Genomic DNA, 27,200 nt, shown 5'->3' with positions numbered 1-27,200 from the left:
CTGACGCCTGCCAGCTACGTGAGCACGTGGTGGCGCGCGCGGTCCTGGGGGCGGTGCCCAGGGGGTAGCTGGGAAGCGACGCAAGACGTGAGTCCGTGCGTGCGTGCTCGCTCACGGCGGCGGCGGCGGAGCGGAGAGGCCAGAGCCGGAGACCGAGCTGGGATCGGGCCCCGGGCGGGGGCGGTGCGAGCGGCGCCAAGCAGATCTTAGGGGCGGGGACGGAGCCGGGGCGGGCGGGACTGAAGCGGAGCCCGGGAACGGGGCGGGAGGTCCCAGGGTCCCGGGTTGGGGGTGTGGAGCAGCACTTCGTCGCCGCGGGGGTGCCGGGACTCCGGCCGCAGTGCCGCCGCCATCACGGACTTCCTGTGGGACAAGCGCACGGGCCTCGCCGCCAGAACGGTGAGCGCGCGGGTTGGCTGACCGCGGGGCCGCGCGAAAAGATGGCGACCGCGGGGCGGGCGGGGTTAGGCTTGGATTGGGGGCAAGGGACGGGGGCGAGATTTGGAGAGGAGGAGAGTTGAGACCTACGAAGCGGCGAAGTAGGGAGATGAGGGGAAAGGAGGTCGGCCTGCATTAGATGTACTGAGAAGACCTGTAGGAAACTTGGGCGGAGCCAGACTAGAAGGGGTGATAGAGTAAGGATGGGAGTGGTTCCAGACATGTGAAGGAGTAGAATATCAAAGTTGGACTCAGGGGTCCAATCAAAGCTGGAGGGGAGGAATACATCACTGTGTCACTTGGAGCATGCAGGAAGAATTTGCCTGTAGGAGTTCTGGATTTTCTGAGTAAGGAAAAAGCAAAAGATTTCGAACTTTAGAAAGGTAGGCTAGTGATGCTTTGAGGGGAAAGTGCTGTGAGGCCGTTTGATGGTAGTAGGTGGTGAGATGGCATTTATGTGGCTATGCTGATTAGGATGGCTGTGCTGGGAAAATCTTGTGCTTGCATCTTGGTATGCTCCCGGCCCCAGTTACACCAAGAATGCATCAAATACCACCCTCCTCAATTTGGGGAGGTTGGAAAGAAGTGATACAGAATGGTGGTCAGACATTGGAATCGTTAAACCTTTTGCATACCCGATTCTCATGCACCACCACCAAGACTTCTGTCCCTGGGCCTGTTTCATTTTATTCTGCCTTCTTATTCTCATCTTCCTGGATTGTGACAGTGATTTTTTTCTTTTTTCCTTAAAGGAAAAAAAGGATTTGTGAACCATCCCATTCCAATTCCATTAACTGGAAGGTGGCCAGCTGTCAGCTAAGTAGGGCTGATATTAATAAAAAACCACTTACTGGCCAGGCGCGGTGGCTCACATCTGTAATCCCAGCACACTGGGAGGCCAAGGCGGGCGGATCACCTGAGGTTGGGAGTTCGAGACCAGCCTGATCAACATGGAGAAACCCTGTCTCTACTAAAAAATACAAAATTAGCCGGGCATGGTGGCGTATGCCTGTAATCCCAGCTACTCGGAAGGCTGAGGCAGGAGAATCGCTTGAACCCGGCAGGCGGAGGTTGCGGTGAGCCGAGATTGCGCCATTGCACTCCAGCCTGAGCAACAAGAGCAAAACTCCGTTTCAAAAACACACACACACACACACAAAACAGTTATTCTCTACATCTCAAGCACAAGAGTGGAGGGGCCAGATGGGATGCTGACTGTATTTTGTGGCCTACTACATTAAAACCTCTCAAGGTAGAGTTGGCCAAAGATGTGAGAGATGATTAAATTAATTCAAAGGGCCCGACCCAGATCCTTGGAACTGATAGTATTTGTCGTTTACCTGGTATATATAGAAACCTGGGAGACTGGATTCCTACCCTCAGGACACTGATAGTCTACTTGGGGAGATTAGACGTACTCTTAGTGAGTGTACGACATTTATCATAACTGTAAACCAAAGCTTTATTGACTTGTGAGGAACTCAGCATCGCACAGATCTATATCTTAGATCCTGACCGGGGATACACTGTGGCAGTCTCTATCTTCGTCATACACTTCCCGTTGTAATTAACTGTGTCCTAGACCTGAAAGTCTTCATGGAGCTGTGTGTGAAGAAAATAAGGATAGAACACTTGAACTGGCTGGGTGCGGTGGCTCACGCCTGTAATCCAGCACTTTGGGAGGCTGAGGTCGGGAGTTTGAGACCATCCTGGCCAACATGGTGAAACCCCGTCTCTACTGAAAATTTAAAAATTAGCCAGGAGTGGTGTGCCTGTAATCCCAGCTACACAGGAAGCTGAGGCAGGAGAATTGCTTGAACCCGGGAGGTGGAGGTTGCAGTGAGCTAGCCTGGCCACACAGGAAGACTCCGTCTCAAGAAAAAAATAACACTTGAACTGAGTGGAGGGTAATGAGGGATGGGTTTGGGGGCTTTCTAGAGTTTCAGCCAGAGTTAGTAGGTGGCTATACTCCAATAAGGAGGAATTGTAAGTACAGAGGAAGACTGAGGAAGTTGTTCGTGGTAAAAAGAGGCAGAAATAAAAGAGGGGAAAGCAGCTTAGCATCTTTGGAGCAGCCAGTCCTTGGAGGAGACTTCTGAAAACTTGGAACTTTCCTATTTCCGCTTTCCTTTCCCTTCCAGATGCCTCATCCTCGAAGGTACCATTCCTCAGAGCGAGGCAGCCGGGGGAGTTACCGTGAACACTATCGGAGCCGAAAGCATAAGCGACGAAGAAGTCGCTCCTGGTCAAGTAGTAGTGACCGGACTCGACGGCGCCGGCGAGAGGACAGCTACCATGTCCGTTCTCGAAGGTGAGGCCTCAGGAAGAGATACTCAAATACAGGGTCACTCACTCATTATTTGTTCAACAAATACTAGTTATATGCTAAAACTGTTCCATTAAATAGTTGGCTGAAGGTAGTGTCGGGATAGATAACCAAAGAAGCCATTTGGGCTGCAGTGTTAAGTATTAGAATACATAATGAGGAACTGAGGATGTACCCAGTGCGTTTGGTTGGAGTGGGGCAGGATGTGTAATTCAGAGAATACATTGCAGAGAAAGCGACATCTGTATATGTCTGGAGGACAAATAAGAGTCAGGTGGGGGAAGTGTCTTTGGGCAGAGGGAAAGCATGTGCAAAGGACTGGGAGCTACGGGTAACTAATAAGCTGACAGATAATACAAAGTTAGATCTTTGTGTTTTTAATATTTTATTTTATTTTTTAAATTTTAAAATATTATTTATTTTTGAGACAGTTTCACTCTGTTGCCCAGTCTGGAGTGCAGTGGCAAGATCTCAGCTCACTTCTACCTCTGCGGCCCCGGGTTCAAGCGATTCTTGTGCCTCAGCCTCCCAAATAGCTGGGACTACAGGCATGCGCCATCATTCCTGGCTAATTTTTTTTTTTTTTTTTGTATTTTTAGTAGAGACAGGAGTTCACCATGTTGGCCTCGAGCTCCTGACCTCAAGTGCTCCACCTGCCTTGGCCTCCCAAAGTGCTAGGATTACAGGCGTAAGCCACCGCGCCTGGCCCAGTTTTAATATTTTAGTGGCATGTTCAGTGGAAAGAATGGGTTACGGATGGTTTAGAGCAAGGGTAGATTTCAGTCAGGAAAGCTTGAGAAAAAAAAAATGGCTCTTGGCCGGGCGTGGTGGCTCAAGCCTGTAATCCCAGCACTTTGGGAAGCCGAGACGGGCGGATCACGAGGTCAGGAGATCGAGACCATCCTAGCTAACACAGTGAAACCCCGTCTCTACTAAAAAATACAAAAAACTAGCCGGGCGAGGTGGCGGGCGCCTGTAGTCCCAGCTACTCGGGAGGCTGAGGCAGGAGAATGGTGTGAACCCAGGAGGCGAAGCTTGCAGTGAGCTGAGATCCCGCCACTGCACTCCAGCCTGGGTGACAGAGCGAGACTCCTTCTCAAAAAAAAAAAAAAAATGGCTCTTTGTTTCTTTGTATCACTGCAGTGGGAAAAAGGCCCCAGTAGGGAGTGGTTCTGCAGATGCCTTTTTAGAGGTTTTGGTGACATGGCAGATGCGCTTGTTACCTCACTTCTCTGGTCCCTTGGTCCTCTCAGTGACTCAACAAAGTGTCTGAGAACAGTTTTCTTTCTTTTTTTTTTTTTTTTTTTTGAGACAGAGTCTCGCTCTGTCGCCCAGGCTGGAGTGCAGTGGCGCGATCTCAGCTCACTGCAAGCTCCGCCTCCCAGGTTTACGCCATTCTCCTGCCTCAGCCTCCTGAGTGGCTGGGACTACAGGCGCCCGCCACCTCACCTGGCTAGTTTTTTGTATTTTTTAGTAGAGATGGGGTTTCACTGTGTTAGCCAGGATGGTCTCGATCTCCTAACCTTGTGATCCGCCCGTCTGGGCCTCCCAAAGTGCTGGGATTACAGGCTTGAGCCACCGTGCCCGGTCGAGAACAGTTTTCTAGCATTACTCTTTGTCCTCACTAAGGCAAGACTTTGTCACAGGGTATGGTAGGGAATGTGGTCTGAACAGATACGCCTAATTGGTTTTTGTTATCCAACAGCAGTTATGATGATCGTTCATCTGACCGGAGGGTGTATGACCGGCGATACTGTGGCAGCTACAGACGCAACGATTATAGCCGGGATCGGGGAGATGCCTACTATGACACAGACTATCGGCATTCCTATGAATATCAGCGGGAGAACAGCAGTTACCGCAGCCAGCGCAGCAGCCGGAGGAAGCACAGACGGCGGAGGAGACGCAGCCGGACATTTAGCCGCTCATCTTCGGTGAGTGCCAGCCCAGGCCCTTCCTCTCCCCACTCTTCTGCAGGCCCTCTAGGACTCTGGTAAGTGAGAAGTATCCTTGTTCTCAGCTGAACATTGGGGCATGAACACTGAGGTGGGCACTGAGTTTGCCTACCCTCTTAGGAGCTCTCCGACTCTTGAAGGGCCCTGGAATCTGCTTTGGAGATGGATGGGCACGGAGCATTTGTGACCCCCAGTGCTCTCCCTGGCATGTTGGGCTTATTGTGTTGGGAGCAGCTTCTCCGCCCCAGCGGCCTCCACTCTTTAATGGGGACCTTGCTTGTGAACTGCCTTTTTCCCCCAAGCCCTGGGCTCTGTAGCCCCCTTGGCAGGCGGGCTTGGGTGGGGGCAAGGGGAGATCTGCGTCTGCCCGGAAGGGCATTGTGTAGAGCATGGGGTTGTGGGTGACATTGGCAACAACACCACTTCCCTGCTCTGCCCATGCCTCTCCCTGTTCCTGTTTTGGGTTTGGGGACTTGGGATTATGCGCCGCTCTCTCTTCTCACACCGATCCACCTTACTGCATCTGACGTGTTCCCTTCCACTGTCCCCCATCATCGTCTGTCCCCCCTGGCTGGGCGCCTGTGACCGGTGACCCCTCTACCACCCACCCCGCCTCCCTCCGGCCCCCGCTCCGACACCTGGCTTGCTCCGACCCCCCCTGCCCCCCGACAGCAGCACAGCAGCCGGAGAGCCAAGAGTGTAGAGGACGACGCTGAGGGCCACCTCATCTACCACGTCGGGGACTGGCTACAAGAGCGATGTACAAGCCAAATCGTAACAATCCTATAGCCTGTAATGGTCCCATAGCCATCCTAACGTCCCAAGCCAACCTGAGTCACAGCCTCTTGCCTTTTCTCAGTGGTGTTGTTTATCTGGGTGGTTTGAGTTGCTGTTGAGAATTGACCTCTGTTGTCCACTCCCAGCTCTCACGGCCCCTGGGTTAAAGGTGGTGGGAATCACGCAGGGGTTTTCTTCCCCTGTGACCATCTGTATCTGTTCCCCTTCCTTCATCTCCACCCCAGGTTGCTGTCCCCATTTTTCTTCCAACTCAGCTCATTCCCCACCTTCTCTCCCTCCCTCTCCCCGACCCTGCTCTCTTTCATTTCAGATGAAATCGTTAGCACCTTAGGAGAGGGGACCTTCGGCCGAGTTGTACAATGTGTTGACCATCGCAGGTAACTGTCAGTCTCTCCCTACTATGTGGGGATAAAGAGATGGTGGGGGCTATATGGGGCTATTTTGCTAATTAACCTAAGGTAGGATTTCTTAGTCCCCCTACAGCCCTGTTCATTTTGAGACATTCTTGAGAACCCAGCAAAAGCCTCTCCTGCCAACTTACAGGGGTGGGGCTCGAGTTGCCCTGAAGATCATTAAGAATGTGGAGAAGTACAAGGAAGCAGCTCGACTTGAGATCAATGTGCTGGAGAAAATAAACGAGAAGGACCCTGACAACAAGAAGTAAGCAAGCAAGAAAGTATGTAGGGAGGCTGAGAGGCCCAACCCCTACACAGGAGAGACTTCTAGATGTGGTTTAGGCAGACAGGAATCCTAGACCTTCTCATTCATTCATCTTCTGTTCATCATCTTAAAGTAGTAGAACATCATCTTAGAGTAGTAGAACATCAGAGTAGGAATGTGGGGGCCTATGACATGCCTTAATCCACTCCCCTTGTTTTCAGGGAAGTTAGATTGCTCTGTAGTTTGACCCCAGCCTAGAATGGGTTCTGTAGAGATATACACTGGACATAGCCCTAGGACTGAGCATCAACCTCATCGAACAACGAATTAAGCTTTTATAAGTAGAACTATGCTGATAAGGCCACAGACATTTATGCAGTAATATCTTGTTCACATATATTCACAGTCCAAAAATAGAATAAGGACATTAAGCCAAGATATGAGGCCAGTAGGTATAAACAGGAGGCCAGTAGGTATAAACAGGAGCCCAGTGGTAGCTGGTGGTGAATGAATATCAGGAGTTGGGCTGGGGTTGGGGTTTAGGATGGACAGTTTGATGATCCAGGATCTGTACTGTTTGGAACTTAGCACTCAACAGCTCTTCAGTAAATAGTTTTTTGAACTATTTAAAATGATGCAGGAAGATATTTTGAAACTTGGCAAGTAGTACCATTCTTCTTGGATCTTGCAGAGGGTATTCCCTAGCTGAACTGAATTTTGGTGTTAGTATTAACTGGCATGGTTTTACACAAGTTTGTGGAATCAACAGCTATGAAGTACCTCCTTGTTGGAGGGCTGATGGGCAGATGGGAGCTCATCAGACAGCCCCCCTTCCCCCATCTCTCTTCTCAGCCTCTGTGTCCAGATGTTTGACTGGTTTGACTACCATGGCCACATGTGTATCTCCTTTGAGCTTCTGGGCCTTAGCACCTTCGATTTCCTCAAAGACAACAACTACCTGCCCTACCCCATCCACCAAGTGCGCCACATGGCCTTCCAGCTGTGCCAGGCTGTCAAGTGTGAGTGGGGTGGGCTGAAATGGACTCTTGGGCATCCCCTCCCTTCATTGGATCTCTCTGTCGGTTGTGCACTGGTGAAGCCCCTAAACAGTCAGCTGTCTGTTATCTGCAGTTGTTTTACTGTCATCTTGAAATGTCTTCTGACTTAGCTCCTTGACTAATGTCTTTATTGTCACTGACTGCTCTTACTCTACACCTAACCTAGCAGCAGCTAGAAGAGAAAGCCTTTGGAATCAAAGCACTTAATTACCCTCCCCTTTTCCTTTCCTCCCCTTCTTGGGAAAGCATCAGTCAGACAGCAAATATAAAGAAACAAAAATACACTCCTTAGGCTAAAGGCTTACATGTGTCTGGGATGAGATGTTCATGCAAAGCAAAGCAGATGTGAACACAGAGTATGTAGTTCAGTTAAGGGGCAAGGTGGGGAATTCAAAGAAATACATTATTCCTCTGGAGTCATCAAAACAATACAGTTTCACAGAACTGAGTTCACATAATGCCAGCTAGACACATGTCAAAGTGTATACACACTATAACTCAAAGCAAACTCTTTTTTTTTTTTTTTTTTTTTTTACATCAGTTGAGGTACATATGTATCTTATTGTAGATAGAGCAGAGCTTCTTAGACCAGGCATTCCATTTAGACGTAGAGCAGAAAGCAGCCCTCTTGTGATTCTGGACCTGTCTCCTCACTGGCTTTGCCCTAGGTAACCAGGCCTGGGGTCAGCTGATACCAGTTAGCTCTGGCCACCTGCACCAAGCCTGACCTGGCCTTCTCCCCTACAGTCCTCCATGATAACAAGCTGACACATACAGACCTCAAGCCTGAAAATATTCTGTTTGTGAATTCAGACTATGAGCTCACCTACAACCTAGAGAAGGTAAGATGGATAGGGTCTGCCCTTGGTTACTGGGGGTAGGCAGCTGGGCCACTTTGCCTTCTGCCGAGCCCTTTCTTTTCTCCCTTTTTATTTTGTCCTGCCACATTTTCTCCCTGTCTGGTTCCAAGTGGGTAAAACTAGATAGGTTGAAAGGGAGACATCTCTTAAGACTTAAATTGGGAGATAACTTGTACAGGGGACTTCAGATAACTTTCCAGTAGAGTGAAAAATTTTAAGGTTCTGTTTGGACTGACTGACTGATTTATTTATTTATTTGAGATTGGAGTCTCGCTCTGTTGCCCAGGCTGATGTGCACTGGCATAATCTTGGCTCACTGCAACTTCTACCTCCCAGGTTTAAGTGATTCTCCTGCCTCAGCCTCTGGAGTAGCTGGGATTACAGGCACCCGCCACCATGCCTGGCTAGTTTTTGTGTTTTTGGTAGAGATGGGGTTTTGCCATGTTGGCCAGGCTGGTCTCGAACCCCTAACCTCAGAGGATCCACCTATCTCGGGCTCCCAGAATGCTGGGATTACAGGTGTGAGCCACAGCGCCTGGCCTGGACTTCTTTTTTGAGATGTATATTTCTGTGAGGTAGGAAAGCTTGGCTCCCTTGACTAGAGATGATGGAGATCTCAGACCTAAAGAAGCTCTCCCTCCCTTGACCCCTTTCCTGCATGTTATATATTTTCAGAGAAACCCCTTTGCTACATGTTACATTTTTTTCAGGAAAACCCATTTGCTACATGTTACATGTTTTCAGAATAACTGTATATCCGGCACTTGGGTGTAGTCTTCAGATGTTTACAGATGTGCACGCTGTTCTATAATCATTTCTTAATCCTTTTGCTCCCCTACTTCTAAAAGTATTATGCTGGATGTGGTGGAAGCTGTAAAACAGGAAATTTCCCAGGGCTTGTGGGGCCAGGCAGGAGATCACAGTAGCTTTTTTAAGGCTCAGAAGCACAGTAGAGAATACTGGTGGAATCTCAGTCTGGGTGCAGAGGTTCATCCTCTTCCTCCTCTGCTCCTAGAAGCGAGATGAGCGCAGTGTGAAGAGCACAGCTGTGCGGGTGGTAGACTTTGGCAGTGCCACCTTTGACCATGAGCACCATAGCACCATTGTCTCCACTCGCCATTACCGAGCACCAGAGGTCATCCTTGGTAAGGGAGGGCAAGGCTGTCCAAGTGTGTGAGATGATGTGGTGAGGGTGGGGCCACCTAAGCCTCATAACACCTTTTCCCTCCCATTCTCACCCAGAGTTGGGCTGGTCACAGCCTTGTGATGTATGGAGTATAGGCTGCATCATCTTTGAGTACTATGTGGGATTCACCCTCTTCCAGGTAAGTGATGGGATATCTTACTTGACCACCTGGCATTCTTCTACCTGGTTGCTTTGTTGTCTGCTGAGGACCTGCCTACTCAGTTCTCCACATTGCCCATCTTCCTGGCAGCTGGTCCTCAGCATGCCCTTTTCAGTCCCATGCTCAGTTCTGTTTTTGTTTCCCAGACCCATGACAACAGAGAGCATCTAGCCATGATGGAAAGGATATTGGGTCCTATCCCTTCCCGGATGATCCGAAAGACAAGGTGAACCTTGAGTGGGCACTAGTTAACCCTTTTCCTTTTCTCTCCACAGAATTGGTCTATTTCACATCCGTTTCTTTTTTCTTTGATGCCTCCTGTCCCCCCAGTTACTTTCAGATGGGGAAATAAGGGAATTGTAACAAGGGTGACCTTCTGATTCCTCAACCTCCCCTTCCCCTCTAGAAAGCAGAAATATTTTTACCGGGGTCGCCTGGATTGGGATGAGAACACATCAGCTGGGCGCTATGTTCGTGAGAACTGCAAACCGCTGCGGGTGAGCCAGGCTCGGGATAAATAGTGCCCACCATCCAGAAGTCACTTCTTAGGGTGGTTTGCCCCTGGAATGCTCTTCACAAGCAGAGGGTTAGGAAAGGAGGGGAGGAAAGCTGAAAGAAGACATCTTTGGTCAACAGAGGAAACATAAGAGGGAGTGGTTTTGTGGAGGGAAGGAGGTTAGACAGCCTAACCTTGAGACTACCAGAGATCAAAGCAATGTCCTGGATTCTTTAGGTCAGACAGAAAAGAATAAACTACCTTTGAAGAGCTTACATTTTAATGAGGAACTAAAGAAGATTCATGAAGTTGACAAGGATATACAAGTAGAAAGAACTTTCAAAGATTATGGAGTAATTGTGCTAGTGGGAAGGTAGGTTGAGCTATAATATCAGAAACGTTGGTCCTGGTGTGGTCGTGGTTAGGTAGCCTTCAAATTGGTTGCAAGCAGAGCCTTGGTTCTCCAAGAATGAAAGGTAGGGTCTTGAAGAAGGCAGGGTTTATAAGGCATCCTGCCTCACCTTTTCCTGCCCTCCTCCACCAGCGGTATCTGACCTCAGAGGCAGAGGAACACCACCAGCTCTTCGATCTGATTGAAAGCATGCTAGAGTATGAACCAGCTAAGCGGCTGACCTTGGGTGAAGCCCTTCAGCATCCTTTCTTCACCCGCCTTCGGGCTGAGCCACCCAACAAGTTGTGGGACTCCAGTCGGGATATCAGTCGGTGACGATCAGGCCCTGGGCCCCCCTGCATCTTTTATAGCAGTGGGTGTCCAGTCCAGGACACTGGTGCTTTTTTATACAAGAGAACGAGCCAGAGTTCACTCCTTCCTCCTGGCTGGCTGTATACCTGTGAATATGTGAAATAGTGTAAATATGAAAGAACTTGTACCTATCACTTCAACCCCTGCCTTGTACATAATGCTCTTCCATCCACACAGTTTCCACCCTCACCTGCCCCCTCATATGGAGTTGGATGGGGACCGAGTGAGGTAACCAGGTGGCATCTACCCAATGTTTTATAAGGAATTTTGTACAGTCTTTGTGAAATAAAATAACGTGCTTCATTTGACCCCCATCCCTGGAGTTGGAGGTTTGGGAATGCTGGGGTGGAGGGATGAAACGATTGGCAAACTTTCTTGAGTTTTGGGTACGAAGGGAGTCCTTCTTACCCTCCAAAATTAAGCAGAGCCAGGCTACAAGTTTATTTCCCCTGTCCACCTTATAGGGGAGGATAGCGATGGGTGGGGCATTTCTTTCAGATTAGAGAAGTGTTATATGGTGGCACTTCTCGGATGTGGAATCATGAGAGTTGGGAAAGATCTGACTCCTAGAGTCTTTGGGCCGCGCCCCAGTGTAGAGCCAGAAACCCAGGATGAAAACGTTCTTAACCTGACTCCTAGGGGTTTGGCAGGGCCGGTCAGAAGGCTCCCGTCGTCCATTTCGAGAGACTAGGAAGGCCGGATTCCTACACGAGGCCTGCTGGGAAGTGTAGTTCTTTAGTGGAAGGAAGTCACATGGAAGAGGGGCGGTACTTGGTTGTGGGCAGTGGGTTAGAGAGATCACGTGGGGGCACTTCCGTCTTAGTTTTTGGCCAAGACGCACGCGCAACCCACGGCTGCTGCGGGGATCCTTGTGGCCTTTCCGGTCGGTGGAACCAATCCGTGCACAGAGAAGCGAGGCGAACTGAGGCGACTGAAGTGGACTCTGAGGTCTACCACTACCGCCACTGCTGCGGCAGGGGCGTGGAGGGAAGAGGGCCGCGGAGGTCGCAGTTGCAAACATGGCTCAGAGCAGAGACGGCGGAAACCCGTTCGCCGAGCCCAGCGAGCTTGACAACCCCTTTCAGGTGACTTGCGCCGGTCGGCCTCTTTCGGGCAGTCAGGTTGATTCTTCCCGGTTCGGTAGGGTCGGGCTACCTTGTATCCCCATTAGTGACATTTGATCCTGGGAAGAGCCGCCACGTGGGGTGACAGCGACTCTAGACCAGTCAGCACTCGGGGGGGGCGGGCCCTGCCCCTTAATGGGCTGGTGCTGGCAGTGTTGGATGATGGATTCGAGGTAAATGTTGTCCCAGTCCTGGGACAACGGCGTGACCCCGAAGGTGCAGTACTTGGAGCCACAGGCAGTTTGGGAATGCTCCCCGGGAATTCCCCTAAGTGGCACCGGGCGCCATCTGAGCCCCAGGTCTCTGCCCTCAGGACCCAGCTGTGATCCAGCACCGACCCAGCCGGCAGTATGCCACTCTTGACGTCTACAACCCTTTTGAGACCCGGGAGGTGAGCTACTGGAGAGCACAGGAATTCAAGGAAGGGGAGGGTTTGCCAGTGAGACAAGTCAGCCTGGGTACAGGGGACTTTTCTGCATGCACAGGAAGGAAGAGGCACTGTGATCTTAGTTCCCTGAGAGAGGCTAGTCAGCCATGGGATGTCTCATCCTTCTAGGGCCACCAGGGCCACCAACCCAAATGGTTTGAGCTCTAAAAGTCAGTCTTGGGAACATCTGGAGGCTGGCAAGGCTTTAACCAATGTTCTGTATGGGAAGGCTTTCTTGAAGAAAAAGGTTGGGGCTGGTTGGAGTTTAGGTCAGGTGTGCAGTTTGAAAGCAAGGAATGAGGAGGACTACACCTGTTTGTCCCACTGGATTAGAAAATGGTGAGTTGTAAGAATTTAAGGGGTTTTCATGGTACTTAAAACTTAAAAAAAAAAGGGGGGGGGCGGGGGAGCCAAGCATGGTGTGCAAGCTTATAATCCCACTTGGGAGGCTGAGGTGGGAGGATTGCTTGAGCCCAGGAATTCGATGGAGACCATCCTGGGCAACGGCGAGACCCCCATCTCTTGAACTGTTTTAAAAATTGGCTAGGTGGCCGGGCGCGGTGGCTCACGCCTGTAATCCCAGCACTTTGGGAGGCCGAGGCAGGCAGATCACAAGGTCAGGATATCGAGACCATCCTGGCAAACACGGTGAAACCCTGTCTCTACTAAAAATACAAAAAAAAAATTAGCTGGGTGTGGTGGCGGGCGCCTGTAGTCCTAGGTTCTCGGGAGGCTCAGGCAGGAGAATGGCGTGAACCTGGGAGGCGGCGGAGCTTGCAGTGAGCGGAGATCGCGCCACTGCACTCCAGCCTGGGCAACAGACCGAGACTCCGTCTCAAAAAAAAAAAAAAAAAAATTGACTAGGTGTAGTGGCACATGCCTGTAGTCCTTGCTACTTGGGAGGCTGGGATGGAAGGACTGCTTGAGCCCAGGAGTTTGAGGCTTCGATGAGTGATAATTGCACCACTGCACTCCAGCATGGGTGGCAGAGAGAGACCCCCACACCCCATCCCCAGAAGAAAAGGAAAAAAAAAAAACAGTTAAATGGGGAGATGTGGTAGACGAGTGATTTGAGTCCTTGCTAAGGAAGTGGATATGAGGGATGATAAGGCTGCTACAGGTCATCATAGGGTTCTCTGACAGAAATTTAGGCCGGGCGCGGTGGCTCAAGCCTGTAATCCCAGCACTTTGGGAGGCCGAGACGGGCGGATCACAAGATCAGGAGATCGAGACCATCCTGGCTAACACGGCGAAACCCCGTCTCTACTAAAAACACAAAAAATTAGCCGGGCGAGGTGGCAGCGCCTGTAGTCCCAGCTACTCGGGAGGCTGAGGCAGGAGAGTGGAGGGAGCGCCGGGGGGGCTGAGTTTGGGGGGGAGGGGGGGGCGGGCCGCGGCCCCCCCAGCGGGGGGGACAGAGCGGGGCAACCCGGCAAAAAAAAAAAAAAAAAAAAAAAAAAAAAGAAATTTAACAGAAGAACTAGTTTCCTAACAAATGGGGGAAAGGCTGCTTCCTTACATCATGAGTTCTGGGTCTAAAGGTATTCAAGCAGACTCTAGATTCCTGTGTTACGAGGGACTAGATGATCACTAAGGTCTTTTCCTCAACAGCCACCACCAGCCTATGAGGCTCCAGCCCCTGCCCCATTGCCTCCACCCTCAGCTCCCTCCTTGCAGCCCTCGAGAAAGCTCAGCCCCACAGAACCTAAGAACTATGGCTCCTACAGCACTCAGGTACCGGAGGTGTGCAGGTGAGGGCTGGGGAGAAGGGCCAGTCCTCGGGCCCAGGGCTCACATCTCTGTCTGCTCACACTGGGCAGGCCTCAGCTGCAGCAGCTACAGCTGAGCTGCTAAAGAAACAGGAGGAGCTCAACCGGAAGGCAGAGGAGTTGGACCGAAGGGAGCGAGAGCTGCAGCATGCTGCCCTGGGAGGCACAGCTAGTAAGTAGTAGAGTGGGGAAGAGCATCTAAGAGTTTGGGAGGAGCAAAAACAGGTCTTAAGAGCCTGGGCTCGGCCGGGCACAGTGGCTCACACCTATAATCCCAGCACTTTGGGAGGCTGAGGTGGGTGGATCACGAGGTCAAGAGATCAAGATCATCCTGGCCATCATGGTGAAACCCTATATCTACTAAAAATACAAAAAAAAAAAAAAAATAGCTGGGCATGGTGGTGCACACCTGTAGTCCCAGCTACTTGGGAGGCTGAGGCAGGAGAATCGCTTGAACCCGGGAGGCGGAGGTTGCAGTGAGCCAAGATAGCACCACTGCACTCCAGCCTGCTGACAGAGTGAGACTCCATCTCAAAAACAAAACAAAACAAAAAAACTAGACTCTGGAGTCAGACTGCTGAGTTTGAATTTTGGAGATACTGCTTACTAACCATGAGCTTTTAGGGAAGTTACTTAATCTTGAGTGCCTCAGTTTCCCTATTTATAAAATGAAAACCATGTTTGCATCTGTTTGACAGGGTTGTTGTGAAAGTTAAACAAGATATATGTGAAGTGCTTGGCACAGTGGTTGGATGTTTTAAATAATAATAAACAGTATTAGTTTTTCCACTCTCCCTTGTCTCCTTGGACCCCAAATTGGAGATAAAAGAGAGGATCCAGGGCTGGATGTGGTGCCTCACGCCTGTAATTCCAACACTTTGGGAGGCTGAGGCAGGCAGGTTGCTTCAGCTCAGGAGTTAGAGACCAGCCTGGACAACATAGTGAGATCCTGTCTCCGAAACATTAAAGAAAAAAATTAGCAGGGCGTGATAGTATCTGTCTGTAGTCCTAGCTCTTCAAGAAGCTGAGGTGGATGGCCAGGTGCCGGGGCTCATGCCTGTAATCCCAGGACTTTGGGAGGCTGAGGCGGGTGAATCACCTGAGGTCAGGAGTTCAGGACCAGCCTGGCCAATGTGATGAAACCCTGTCTCTACTAAAAATACAAAAATTAGCTGGGCGTGGTGGCACGTGCCTATAATCCCAGCTACTCGGGAGGCTGAGGCAGGAGAATCGCTTGAACTCGGGAGGCAGAGGTTGCAGTGAGCCAAGATCACGCCACTGCACTCCAGCCTGGGCAACAAGAGCGAAACTCCATCTCAGGAAAAAAAAAAAAAAAGAAAAGAAACTGAGGTGGGAGGGTTGTTTGAGCCCAGGAGGTTGAGGCTACAGTGAACCGTGATCATACCACTACCTTCCAGCCTGAACAACACAGTGAGACCTTGTCTCAAAAAAAAAAAAAAAAAGAAAGAAAGAGGATCCAGGGATGGAGAGAAGGGCCAGTGATTCCTTTGTTGGTCTCTGCCTTACTTCTGGGGTCCCTCTGTTTTTCTTGTGCCTTACAGCTCGACAGAACAATTGGCCCCCTCTACCTTCTTTTTGTCCAGTTCAGCCCTGCTTTTTCCAGGACATCTCCATGGAGATCCCCCAAGAATTTCAGAAGACTGTATCTACCATGTACTACCTCTGGATGTGTGAGTAGTGAGAAGCCTTTTGGAGGAAGTTACAGGTAGATCTCTTTTTTTTTTTTTTTTTTTTTTTTTTTTTGAGACGGAGTCTCGTGCTGTGTCACCCAGGCTGGAGTGCAGTGGCGCGATCTTGGCTCACTGCAAGCTCCGCCTCCCAGGTTCACGCCATTCTCCTGCCTCAGCCTCCGAGTAGCTGGGACTACAGGCGCCCGCCACCACGCCCGGCTAGTTTTTTGTATTTTTAGTAGAGACGGGGTTTCACCATGTTAGCCAGGATGGTCTCGATCTCCTGACCTCGTGATCCACCCGCCTCGGCCTCCCAAAGTGCTGGGATTACAGGCTTGAGCCACCGCGCCCGGCCTCAGGTAGATCTCTTAACTGCTCTGGGGTCCGCTCACCAAGAACTAAACACTTCACCTCTATTTGGAACTCACCAGCCTGCTAGCAAATGTTCCTGCCCTCTCCCCACTTTTTATTGTCCCTATGCATGAATATATTTTGAATTCTTTAGATGTCTTTGGGCTGGGCATGGTGGTTCACGCCTGTAATCCCAGCACTTTGGGAAGCCAAGGTGGGTGGATCACCTGAGGTCAGAAGTTTGAGACCAGCCTGACCAACATGGAGAAACCCTGTCTACTAAAAATACAAAATTACCCTTGCGTGGTGGCGCATGCCTGTAATCCTAGCTACTTGGGAGGCTGAGGCAGGAGAATCACTTGAACCGGGGAAGTGGATGTTGCAGTGAGCCGAGGTCATGCCGTTGCATTCCAGCCTGGGCAACAAGAGCAAAACTCCGTCTCAAAAAAAAAAAAAAGGCCGGGCGCGGTGGCTCACACCTGTAATCCCAGCACTTTGGGATGCCAAGGTGGGCTGATCACAAGATCAGGAGATTGAGACCATCCTGGTTAACACGGTGAAACCCCATCTCTATTAAAAATACAAAAAATTAGCTGGGTGTGGTGGCGGGCGCCCAGCTAATTTTTTGTATTTTTAATAGAGATGGGTTTAATAATCCCAGCTACTCGGGAGGCTGAGGCAGGAGAATGGCGTGAACCTGGGAGGCAGAGCTTGCAGTAAGCTGAGATTGCGCCACTGCACTCCAGCCTGGGCAACAGAGCGAGACTCCGTCTCAAAAAAAAAAAAAAAAAGTCTTTGCAAGGGGATCACACATTATTGAGATTTGCTTTCTCCATCTCCCCTGTTAAGGATTCCATGAAGGCGCAGTTGCCTTCCTTTCTTTGCTCTGCCATGTTTGGTGAATTAGTTACAGGGTGAGCATAGATGAGAAGGAGTCTTCATTGCAGTCCAGAAGGACTCCTCATCCTGTCCCTCTGCCCCTTAGGCAGCACGCTGGCTCTTCTCCTGAACTTCCTCGCCTGCCTGGCCAGCTTCTGTGTGGAAACCAACAATGGCGCAGGCTTTGGGCTTTCTATCCTCTGGGTCCTCCTTTTCACGCCCTGCTCCTTTGTCTGCTGGTACCGCCCCATGTATAAGGCTTTCCGGTAAGTGTGTTAGTGGTGGGAGAATGATGGAGACCTGGGATGGGCCCCACATCTGCCCATCTTTCAGTTCTAATTCTTCTCCCACTCTCCCCATTTTTTTCCTCTTTGTAGGAGTGACAGTTCATTCAATTTCTTCGTTTTCTTCTTCATTTTCTTCGTCCAGGATGTGCTCTTTGTCCTCCAGGCCATTGGTATCCCAGGTTGGGGATTCAGGTTTGTGAGGCTGTCATCCACCCTCACCTTTCCCTCTAGACCAAGCCAGCACTGGGTGCTGAGATAGGAGTTGTTCAGAAAAAGGAAATGTGGTTTTAATCCTTGGGAGGTACTAGTTTAATGGGATATAAGACATACTTCCAGGATAGAGCGCAGACAGCACTCTTGACTCATGTAGATTGAAGGGAAGAATGCTGCATTTGGCTAATCCGAGGTGGCCTCCTGGAGGAGACACAGAACCATAGTTGAAAGGAGGAAGAAGAATCCCCAGACGAGTGCCTGGAAGAGCTTGGAGAGCTCAGGGCTAATGGTTCAGAAACTGGAATTAAACTATGAAGAGAGTAGATATAGTTTGGGATTGTGGTGCTTGGAATACTGCCAGATTGACAGGGGAGCCACTACTGATGGGAAGGGTAGGAACAGGGGATGTTGGTGGCATAACCAGTGGAGAAGCTGAGGAGCCCCACTTCACTGGCACCTCCTTCCCCTCCTTACAGTGGCTGGATCTCCGCTCTGGTGGTGCTGAAGGCCAACACAGCAGTAGCCGTGCTCATGCTGCTGGTCGCCCTGCTCTTCACTGGCATTGCTGTGCTAGGAATTGTCATGCTGAAACGGGTGAGGGCTGTGTTGAAGGTGGGGCTGGGAGGGTGAGATCATGGGTCCCCAGGGGCCTGGGTGGAACATTCAGGAGCAACCAGCACAGGTCAGGCTGCTGGGTGGTTCTCAGCTAATGGACCTCTGGAGTGTGTGTTTCTGTGTGTGAGTGTGTATGCTGGGCAGCAGGCTGCTGAGTGGTAGTGATGCTGTTAGGCTGGGGTGGGGAACCAGTGGCTGGAATGTGCTGCAATGTCTTTGTCCTCTACTTGCAGATCCACTCCTTATACCGCCGCACAGGTGCCAGCTTTCAGAAGGCCCAGCAAGAATTTGCTGCTGGTGTCTTCTCCAACCCTGCGGTGCGAACCGCAGCTGCCAATGCAGCCGCTGGGGCTGCTGAAAATGCCTTCCGGGCCCCGTGACCCCTGACTGGGATGCCCTCGCCCTGCCACTTGAGGGAGCTGACTTAGCTCCCGTCCCTGAGGTCTCTGGGACTTGGAGAGACATCAGTACCTGATGGCTTCTCCGTAGTGCTCCCAATCCTATGGCCATGACTGCTGAACCTGACAGGCGTGTGGAGAGTCCACTGTGACCTAGTCCCCCCATCAGGCCACACTGCTGCCACCTCTCACACGCCCCAACCCAGCTTCCCTTTGCTGTGCCACAGCTGTTGCTTCGGTTATTTAAATAAAAAGAAAGTGGAACTGGAACTGACATCCCCGTTTCCTGAATCTTCATTGGGAATTAGGCCTTATGAAAGAGGAGAGTGTGGAGTGAGGTGGGAAGGTCGGACCCGGTTTTAGTGTAAACTGGGAGATAGGAGGGGCAGGTCGGTGGAGCCCCGGTGGCTAGCGCAGGAAGGAGGTGGGAAGTCCACGGAAACGCGAAACCGGGAGACGCCAGGGAGCCCTGCTCCCCACCCCTCTCCATTAATGACGGGGAAGAGCCACCGCCTCTGCCGGGAATGCCAAGGAATACCCGGGCCTGGAGCCTGAAAAGCTGGGTGGGGCTCAAGTGGACGCCCAAAGGATCATTAGCAGCCTAGCCAGGGTCCAGAGAGAGGAAGCCACCGGTGGAGGCAGATCCAACTGCCTAGCCCTGCCGCGGGATCCCCCCAACCCCGATCCCCGACAGGGGCTCAGTCCCGAACTACAACTCCCGGGGTGCACCGCGCCGGCCCTCGCCGCCACGCCCCTCCATCCCGCACCATCCCCATTCCCATCCCCCTCTAGTCCCCGACCTGCGGCAGCCGGAGCTCAGGGAGCGGAGCGTGGTGGGGAGGCGAGCGGGACAAGCGACACAGGAGACAGCGGCGCCGCGGCCTCTCCCCACCAGGCGGCCCCGGATCCCACTGGACACCCTGAGGGCACACCGACCCCTCCCCTCTTCTCTAGACTTCTTTCCATCCTTCCCACTTTTACCCTCCCCATCCCTCCCTGGGCTCTGAGCCGCCGCCCCCTCCTCACTCCTGGACTGGCCCTTCTCGGTGCCCCTGTTTCCTAGGGAGATGCGATGAGCCGGTGCCCCCGCGTCCTCATCGTCGCCCCGGGCACGGTGCCCGTCCAGTGCCCGTGGTGGGGAGGGAGCACTCTGCGGTCCCTCCGTGACGCCCCTCCCTTGGCTTCCCCCACAGCTGGCGTCCCTCGGCCATGCCCCAGGGGACCCAGCCAGGGGGTGGGCTGTAGAGCGAGGGAGGTGGAGAGGAGAAAGGACGGGGCCTTGGGCACCTCTGAGATGCTCCCAAGTGCCAGGGAGGGCCGAGCAAGGCGCAGGCAACCGGGCAGCAGGCATGATGCCCTCGCCTAGTGACTCCAGCCGCTCGCTGACCAGCCGGCCCAGCACCAGGGGCCTTACCCACCTCCGCCTCCACCGACCCTGGCTGCAGGCCCTGCTTACGCTGGGGCTGGTCCAGGTGCTCCTGGGCATCCTGGTGGTCACCTTCAGCATGGTAGCCTCTTCCGTCACCACCACTGAGAGCATCAAGAGGTCCTGCCCGTCTTGGGCTGGGTTCTCGGTGAGTTGGGTGCACAGTTGTTGGGTGGGGGAGGCTCCTCGGGCCCCACCCTCCACACCAGCTGCAAGTCCACATCCTCGCCTCTCCTCCCTCTCCTGGTCCTCTGCCTCCTTACAGGGCTGGGTGCATCCTGTGGTGAGGGGCTCACTCAGGAGCCTCCCCTGCCAGGCTGAGCCTGTGCCCACTCTGTCCCCAGCTGGCGTTCTCCGGGGTGGTTGGCATTGTGTCCTGGAAGCGGCCATTCACTCTAGTGGTAGGTGCCAGGGTCCAGTGCCCACTGGGAGGCAGGTGCCCAGCACCCAAGGGGAAGCCCATTTATGCCCTCAAGAAGGGAACTGGCTCCCCAGTTGGTGCCAGCCGGGTGGGCACGAAATGTCTGTGAAGGAGGGGGACTCTGTCCGTGGCAGAGTAGTAGTCATGAGGGTCCCAGCCCTGAGTCTGCACCCTGTTTTCCCCAGATCTCCTTCTTCTCCTTGCTTTCGGTGCTCTGTGTCATGCTTAGCATGGCTGGCTCTGTACTGTCCTGTAAGAATGCTCAACTGGCCCGAGACTTCCAACAGTGCTCTCTGGTGAGATTTGAGGAGGGAGAGCTGGAAAGAACTGGCCTGGGGAGGTGTGCAGGACACCTGAATTTGTCCTGACTCAGGCTGCCTCACCCTCCCTGCTCCACTCAGGAAGGAAAGGTCTGTGTGTGCTGTCCCTCTGTTCCCCTCCTCCGGCCCTGTCCAGAGTCGGGGCAGGAACTGAAAGTTGCCCCTAACTCCACCTGTGATGAAGCCCGAGGGGCCCTCAAGGTGAGCTTGTACCCCACAAACATCCTCCTGGTTCTCACTCTTGCCTCCCTTCCTGGGGTACTCACAGGCCCATAATGTATGGGACTTAGCCCTCTCCTGATTCCTCTCCTCCTTTCCCTTCCCCAGAATCTGCTCTTCAGCGTCTGTGGGCTCACCATTTGTGCCGCTATAATCTGTACCCTCTCTGCTATTGTCTGCTGCATCCAAATCTTCTCCCTGGACCTCGTGCATACGGTGAGAGGGGAGCGGGGGCCAGGGCCACGCAGGTATGGTAGGGGCAGGGGTGTGTGTGCTGAGACTTGCCTGAGGGAACAATGGCTACAGATCTGGCTTTTGAGCACCAGGGGCTATGGGTTATCTATTATCCTCATCTATTGGAGGAATGGATGTTTAATGGGGAGGATGAGAAGGGGAGATGGCAGGGAGTGACTTAAGTATGTGATGCCCATCTGGGACCAGGAGAGGGGGCTTTAGAGAATGGGACCGGATGGTGGGGTAGAGTCAAGAAAGTCCTAGACTGGGCACGGTGGCTCATTCCTATAATCCCAGCACTTTGAGAGGCCGAGGCAGGCAGATCACTTGAGGCCAGGAGTTCAAGACCCGCCTGAGCAACATGGCGAAACCCTGTCTCTATTAAAAACACAAAAATTGGGCCGGGCGTGGTGGCTCACGCCTATAACCCCAGCACTTTGGGAGGCTGAGGCAGGCGGATCACCTGAGATCAGGAGAATGAGACTATCTTGGCTAACATGGTGACACCCCGTCTCTATTAAAAACACAAAAAATTAGCCGGGCATGGTGGCACGCACCTGTAGTCCCAGCTACTCGGGAGGCTGAGGCAGGAGAATGGCATGAACATAGGAGGCGGAGCTTGCAGTGAGCTGAGATAGTGCCGCTGCACTCCAGCCTGGGTGACAGAGCGAGACTCCGTCTCAAAAAACAAACAAACAAAATATAAAAATTAGCCAAGTGTGGTGGCAGGTGCCTGTAATCCCAGCTACTTGGGAGACTGAGGCAGGAAAATTGCTTGAACCTGGGAGGCAGAGGCTGGAGTGAGCTGAGAGGCAGGAGGATCACCAGATATCAGGAGTTCGACACCAGCCTGGCCAACATGGCGAAACCTTGTCTCTACTAAAAATACAAAAATGAGCTGGGCGTGGTGGCTGGCGCCTGTAATCCCAGCTATTCGGAAGACTGAGACTGGAGAATTGCTTGAACCTGGGAGGCAGAGGTTGCAGTGAGCTGAGATCGAGCCATTGTACTCCAGCCTGGACGACAAGAGCGAAACTTCGTCTCAAAATAATAATAATACTAATAAGCTGGGCATGGTTGCATACCCTTATAATTCCAGTTACTCGGGAGGCTGAGGCACAGGAATCGCTTGAGCCTGGGAGGTAGGGGTTGCAGTGAGCTGAGATCATGCCACTGCACTCCAGCAACAGAGTCAGACTCTGTCTCAAAAATAAAAAAAAGAAGGTCCTAGATGGAGGTGAGGCTAAAGGGTGGACATTCCTGTGAAGACACAGTGGGTGAAGCTTCTGGATGGAGGTGGGGCCATAAAGAAGAGGAATTTGTGGGTGGGCAAGGCCAGAGCTAGAGGTACAGGGTGAGTGTGGGGTTAAGGAGAGCTGATTTGGGGTGAGGGAGGAGCCAGAACTAGAGCTTCTCTCAGGGGATAGGGCCAGAAAAAATAATGTAGATGAGAGAGGAGTTTGGGGGCCTAGAAGGAGCTATATTCCTAGCATCCAGACTTGCTGACCTGCTTGCTTCCCCAGCAGCTGGCCCCTGAGCGGTCAGTCTCAGGCCCACTGGGACCTCTGGGCTGCACGTCTCCACCCCCAGCCCCTCTCCTACACACCATGCTGGACCTGGAGGAATTTGTCCCGCCTGTGCCTCCACCACCCTACTATCCCCCAGAGTACACTTGCAGCTCAGAAACAGATGCACAGAGGTAAGGCCTGGTGGGGTCTTGCTGGGAGAGCTAAGGAAGGGGACTGGGGCTGGGCCTGGGTTGCTGGAGAGAGGGATCTTTGTGGAGTGGGAGTTATTTTCCTACATTGACCCTCTTCCTCATCTGCCAGCATCACGTATAATGGCTCCATGGACAGCCCAGTGCCCTTGTACCCTACCGACTGCCCCCCTTCTTATGAGGCAGTCATGGGGCTACGAGGAGACAGCCAGGTGAGAGCACAGCATGGCTTGGGGTGGGCTGGGGAGCTGGGGTCTAGCCTGGAAAGCTGAACAGGCTGTAGCCTCTGGATACATATAGTAACAGTGGTCAAGGTCTTTACAGCACCAGCATGCCCGCTGTCGCCTTTGATCTTCCCTAGAGCCTGGTGAGGTGGGTGGGTTAGAAGCTATCATTTCTGCCATACAGACTCGGAAACTGAGGCTGCACAATTAAGTGACTTATACAAAGTGACAAGGCTAGTCTGGAACCTGAGTTTCCAGAGCTCTGTCTAGCACGTGGGGGTGTTCAGTGTGTAGGGTTGAACCCTTGATCCTGTGTCTTCTGCAGGCCACTCTCTTTGACCCTCAGCTTCACGATGGCTCCTGCATCTGTGAGCGAGTGGCCTCCATTGTAGACGGTGAGCAGGGCGTAAGGAGGGGTGGACAAGGGTAGTGCTGCCAGGGATAGCTGGGGTGGGTAGGGACAATAGAAGGGGAAAACAAGGCGGAGTTGGTGGTTTGGGGACAGAGGAGGGCTGTGGCAACTTGGAACCCTGGACTTATTTGTCTCCCGTGAGATAAAGCTGGAGGCACAGTGGCCCCTAGAGGCTGGGCTTGGGAAAACAGCAACTGCCTGGGCAGGGCGCAGCCAGGCTGGTGCTACACAGCGCCCCCTGCCGCCCACAGTGTCCATGGACAGCGGGTCTCTGGTGCTGTCAGCCATTGGTGACCTCCCTGGGGGCTCTAGCCCGTCGGAGGACTCGTGCCTGCTGGAGCTGCAGGGCTCCGTGCGCTCCGTGGACTACGTGCTCTTCCGCTCCATCCAGCGCAGCCGTGCCGGCTACTGCCTCAGCCTGGACTGTGGCCTGCGGGGCCCCTTCGAGGAAAGCCCCCTGCCACGGCGCCCCCCACGGGCCGCCCGCTCCTATTCCTGCTCTGCCCCTGAAGCTCCACCCCCACTGGGTGCCCCCACAGCTGCCCGCAGCTGCCACCGGTTGGAGGGCTGGCCGCCCTGGGTGGGACCCTGCTTCCCCGAGCTGAGGCGGCGGGTCCCCCGGGGAGGGGGCCGCCCAGCCGCAGCTCCGCCCACCCGAGCCCCTACTCGTCGCTTTAGCGATAGCTCAGGTTCCCTCACCCCCCCGGGGCACCGGCCTCCTCATCCGGCATCCCCACCACCGCTGCTGCTGCCTCGGTCCCACAGCGACCCAGGCATCACCATCTCCAATGACACTGGTGAGCCCCCTCCCCCACTGCCCAGGCTCAGGAGATGGTAGGCACTGGGAGTTAGGTGGCCAGTGATGCCCACCAGGATTGGGGCACTGTTGAGGTCCCTGAGGAGGAAGAAAGGGCGAGTTCACTCCTCTGGTAGACACTTCTCGGGTACTCACCTCCTAGGGACAGAACTTCCATAGCATGATCTCGGCTCACTGCAACCATGTTTCCCAGGTTCAAGTGACTCTCCTGCCTCAGCCTCTCAAGTAGCTGGGACTACAGGCGTGCGCCACCACGACTGGCTAATTTTTGTATTTTTTAGTAGAGACAGGGTTTCACTGTTTTGGCCAGGCTGGTCTTGAACTCCTGACCTCAAGTGATCCACCCACCTCAGCCTCCCAAAAGGATTTGTTTTTTGAAACCAGTTCCACAGCTCTCAGCTTGGTCCACTTATCTGTCCTCCCCAAGCTTCAGCCCCCACTTGTAAAACATGTATAATAATAGTACTTCAGGCTGGGCACAGTGGCTCACACCTGTAATCCCAGCACTGTGGGAAGCTGAGGTGGGTGGATCACCTGAGGTCCGGAGTTCCAGACCAGCCTGGCTAACATGGTGAAACCCTATCTCTACTAAAAATACAAAAATTAGCCGGGTGTGGTGGAGCACACCTATAATCCCAGCTACTAAGAGAGGCTAAGGCAGGAGAATCGCTTGAACCTGGAAGGCAGAGGTTGCAATGAGCCAAGATCATGCCACTGCACTCCAGCCTGGGTGACAGAGACACACTCCATCTCAAACAAACAAACAAAAAACATGTATAATAGTAGTACTTCAGCCATAGGCATCATACTCAAAGATGCTGAGAAAGGAGATAGTGGCCAGGCGTGGCTGTTCACACCTGTAATCCCAGCACTTTGAGAGGCCAAGGCAGGTGGATCACCTGAGGTCAGGAGTTCGAGACCAATCTGGCCAACATGGCGAAACCCCCATCTCTACTAAAAATTCAAAAATTAGCCAGGCTTGGTGGTGGACGCCTGTAATCCCAGCTACTAGGGAGGCTGAGGCAGGAGAATCGCCTGAACCTGGGAGGCGGAGGGTGCAGTGAGCCAAGATTGCGCCACTGCACTCTGGCCTGGGCAACAGTGAGACTCCATCTCAAAAACACTAAGAAAGGAGATACTACTGGGGTACGCTCAGCACTGCGCGCCAGGTGCTGAACACCACCACTGCAGTCCCTGTTGTGGTGGATCGTACCATCTAGGTGCTGGCTAATATGGACAGAGATGCTGGCCCTTTGATTGAGGATGGAGCACAGGAGCTGTGAAAGCTCCTCTGGGTTTGAGTTCCCACAGGAGGGTGGGTGTGTCCACAGAACACTCCCACTCACTTCCTGTCTCCCTTTCTTCTCCTCAGCTGACTTCAGGGACCTTTATACCAAAGTGCTTGAGGAAGAAGCTGCTTCTGTTTCCTCTGCAGATACAGGTCAGCCATGTGGTTTTTACCCCAGGGGTGGGGGATTGGGCATGGCTGCCCGGACCCCTCTCCACCCCACAATACCATTCTCTTATCTCTGTTTCTCTGCAGGGCTCTGCTCTGAAGCCTGCCTCTTCCGCCTGGCCCGCTGCCCTTCCCCCAAGTTGCTACGTGCCCGGTCAGCTGAGAAACGGCGCCCTGTGCCCACCTTCCAAAAAGTTCCCCTGCCCTCAGGCCCTGCACCTGCCCACTCCCTGGGGGACCTAAAGGGCAGCTGGCCAGGTCGGGGCCTGGTCACTCGTTTCCTCCAGATATCCAGGAAAGCCCCAGACCCCAGTGGGACTGGAGCTCATGGACATAAGCAGGTGGGAATTCGGGGAGCCAGGAAAGATGTTTGGGAAAGCACGGAGCTTCAGGTTGGGCCTTACTGATGATGCCCTTTCTCGTGTCCCTGTCCAGATGCCCCGGAGCCTGTGGGGCCGGCCTGGCCGAGAGAGCCTCCACCTTCGCAGCTGCGGAGATCTGAGCTCTGGCTCTTCCCTGCGGCGTCTCCTGTCTGGCCGCAGGCTGGAGCGTGGTACCCGCCCCCACAGCCTCAGCCTCAACGGGGGCAGCCGGGAGACTGGGCTCTGACCTGGGCTTCTTGTCACACTGAACACATCCAGATGAATGCTGGGGCCACAGGCACCAGCTGGTTGGGACCAGCAGCCCCCAGCATCCTCTTGCACTGGCTGGCACAAAAAGAAACCTGCTGTATACCTCCCAAAGTGTCCCTTTCCCTCCTACCTCTGGGGTCTCTTGCTGCTTGCCTCTGCTGCTCTGGACTGGGAGAGCTTTTGTCCTGTGCTGCATGGGTATTTAGGCTGTGGGGGAGATGCCCCTGCTTATAGCACTGGAGGAGGAAAACAAATTCTTGTTCCCCTAGCATGAGAGTGGCTCTTTCTCATTTGCAAGGGCACTATGGTCAGGGCAAAGGCATGGCCCAGGTGTTTAAGTACAGGGGGACGTGTGCCTATGCAATGGGGTGGTAAGGCAGGCACAAAGAGTCCAAAAAATCTAGGTGGCCTCTCAGCTCTGCCACCTCTAGCTGCATGACCTTGGGCAAGCTATGTAACCCCAATTTCCTGATCCATTAAAGATTGTGAAGGTAGAATGTTTGTAAAGCTCTGAACAGTATGTGAGCCTTCAATAAATTTCAGTTTTCCCCTTCTTTTCTTGATCATTCTTTATCACCAGTGAAATTTGTTCTAGTGTCTCTCACATTTAAGAAAACTCTTTCAGGGCTCGGTATGGTGGCTCATGCCTATAATCCCAGCACTTTGGGAGGCCGAGGCAAGAGGATCACTTGAGCCTAGGAATTCAAGACCAGCCTGGGCAACATAGTGAGACTCTGTCTCTACACAAAACAGAAAAAATTAGCCAGGCATGGTGGGACATGCCTGTAGTCCCAACTACTCAGGAGGCTGAGGTGAGAGGATCACTTGAACTTGGGAAGTCCAGGCTGCAGTAAGCTGTGATTGAGCC

The 27,200-nt window shown here is 52.9% G+C and overlaps 3 protein-coding genes across 13 annotated transcripts; all 3 read left to right on the top strand.

The window, feature by feature from the left end:
• The first annotated feature begins 75 nt into the window (after nucleotides 1-75).
• Nucleotides 76-11,014, top strand: CLK2 (CDC like kinase 2). Of its 7 annotated transcripts, XR_004177563.1 has the most exons (14): nucleotides 76-399; nucleotides 2,580-2,749; nucleotides 4,470-4,698; nucleotides 5,392-5,479; nucleotides 5,828-5,894; nucleotides 6,061-6,177; nucleotides 7,030-7,196; nucleotides 7,983-8,077; nucleotides 9,111-9,240; nucleotides 9,338-9,420; nucleotides 9,588-9,667; nucleotides 9,848-9,938; nucleotides 10,175-10,310; nucleotides 10,482-11,008. XR_004177563.1 is itself a non-coding variant. In XM_031653603.1 (13 exons), exons 2-13 carry the CDS (start codon nucleotides 2,580-2,582, stop codon nucleotides 10,662-10,664), a joined length of 1,494 nt encoding a protein of 497 aa, XP_031509463.1. In that variant the 5' UTR covers nucleotides 76-399; the 3' UTR covers nucleotides 10,665-11,014. The 7 variants fall into 7 exon arrangements, 6 of the variants coding, with proteins under 6 accessions (XP_031509463.1, XP_031509459.1, XP_031509455.1 ...); XM_031653603.1 differs by lacking the exon at nucleotides 10,175-10,310 and having other exon boundaries at nucleotides 4,473-4,698; nucleotides 5,395-5,479; nucleotides 10,482-11,014; XM_031653599.1 differs by lacking the exon at nucleotides 10,175-10,310 and having other exon boundaries at nucleotides 4,473-4,698; nucleotides 10,482-11,014.
• Nucleotides 11,015-11,133: 119 nt separating this feature from the next.
• On the top strand, nucleotides 11,134-18,730 carry SCAMP3 (secretory carrier membrane protein 3). 3 transcript variants are annotated; one of them, XM_009182727.4, is made up of 9 exons: nucleotides 11,134-11,785; nucleotides 12,138-12,215; nucleotides 13,863-13,985; nucleotides 14,072-14,192; nucleotides 15,583-15,711; nucleotides 17,048-17,207; nucleotides 17,319-17,420; nucleotides 17,918-18,035; nucleotides 18,290-18,730. In XM_009182727.4, the coding sequence occupies exons 1-9, from the start codon at nucleotides 11,720-11,722 to the stop codon at nucleotides 18,434-18,436; spliced, it is 1,044 nt and encodes a 347-aa protein (XP_009180991.1). In that variant the 5' UTR covers nucleotides 11,134-11,719; the 3' UTR covers nucleotides 18,437-18,730. The 3 variants fall into 3 exon arrangements, with proteins under 3 accessions (XP_009180991.1, XP_009180999.1, XP_021780372.1); XM_009182735.4 differs by lacking the exon at nucleotides 12,138-12,215; XM_021924680.1 differs by lacking the exons at nucleotides 11,134-11,785; nucleotides 12,138-12,215 and adding an exon at nucleotides 12,229-12,590.
• A 112-nt stretch (nucleotides 18,731-18,842) lies between these two features.
• Nucleotides 18,843-26,895, top strand: FAM189B (family with sequence similarity 189 member B). Of its 3 annotated transcripts, none has more exons than XM_009182756.4 (12): nucleotides 18,843-20,028; nucleotides 20,225-20,281; nucleotides 20,487-20,597; nucleotides 20,703-20,822; nucleotides 20,949-21,056; nucleotides 22,598-22,773; nucleotides 22,904-23,003; nucleotides 23,341-23,410; nucleotides 23,679-24,224; nucleotides 25,617-25,685; nucleotides 25,788-26,041; nucleotides 26,136-26,895. In XM_009182756.4, the coding sequence occupies exons 1-12, from the start codon at nucleotides 19,804-19,806 to the stop codon at nucleotides 26,307-26,309; spliced, it is 2,010 nt and encodes a 669-aa protein (XP_009181020.2). In that variant the 5' UTR covers nucleotides 18,843-19,803; the 3' UTR covers nucleotides 26,310-26,895. The 3 variants fall into 3 exon arrangements, with proteins under 3 accessions (XP_009181020.2, XP_003892822.2, XP_003892823.2); XM_003892773.5 differs by having other exon boundaries at nucleotides 22,601-22,773; nucleotides 26,136-26,885; XM_003892774.5 differs by lacking the exons at nucleotides 20,225-20,281; nucleotides 20,487-20,597; nucleotides 20,703-20,822 and having other exon boundaries at nucleotides 22,601-22,773.
• Nucleotides 26,896-27,200: the final 305 nt, after the last annotated feature.

The sequence above is a fragment of the Papio anubis genome, chromosome 1, assembly GCF_008728515.1.
Source record: "Papio anubis isolate 15944 chromosome 1, Panubis1.0, whole genome shotgun sequence".
Taxonomy (NCBI): domain Eukaryota; kingdom Metazoa; phylum Chordata; class Mammalia; order Primates; family Cercopithecidae; genus Papio; species Papio anubis.
The sequence above is the reverse complement of the archived record's forward strand: the minus strand, read 5'-3'. Positions and strand labels throughout refer to the sequence as shown.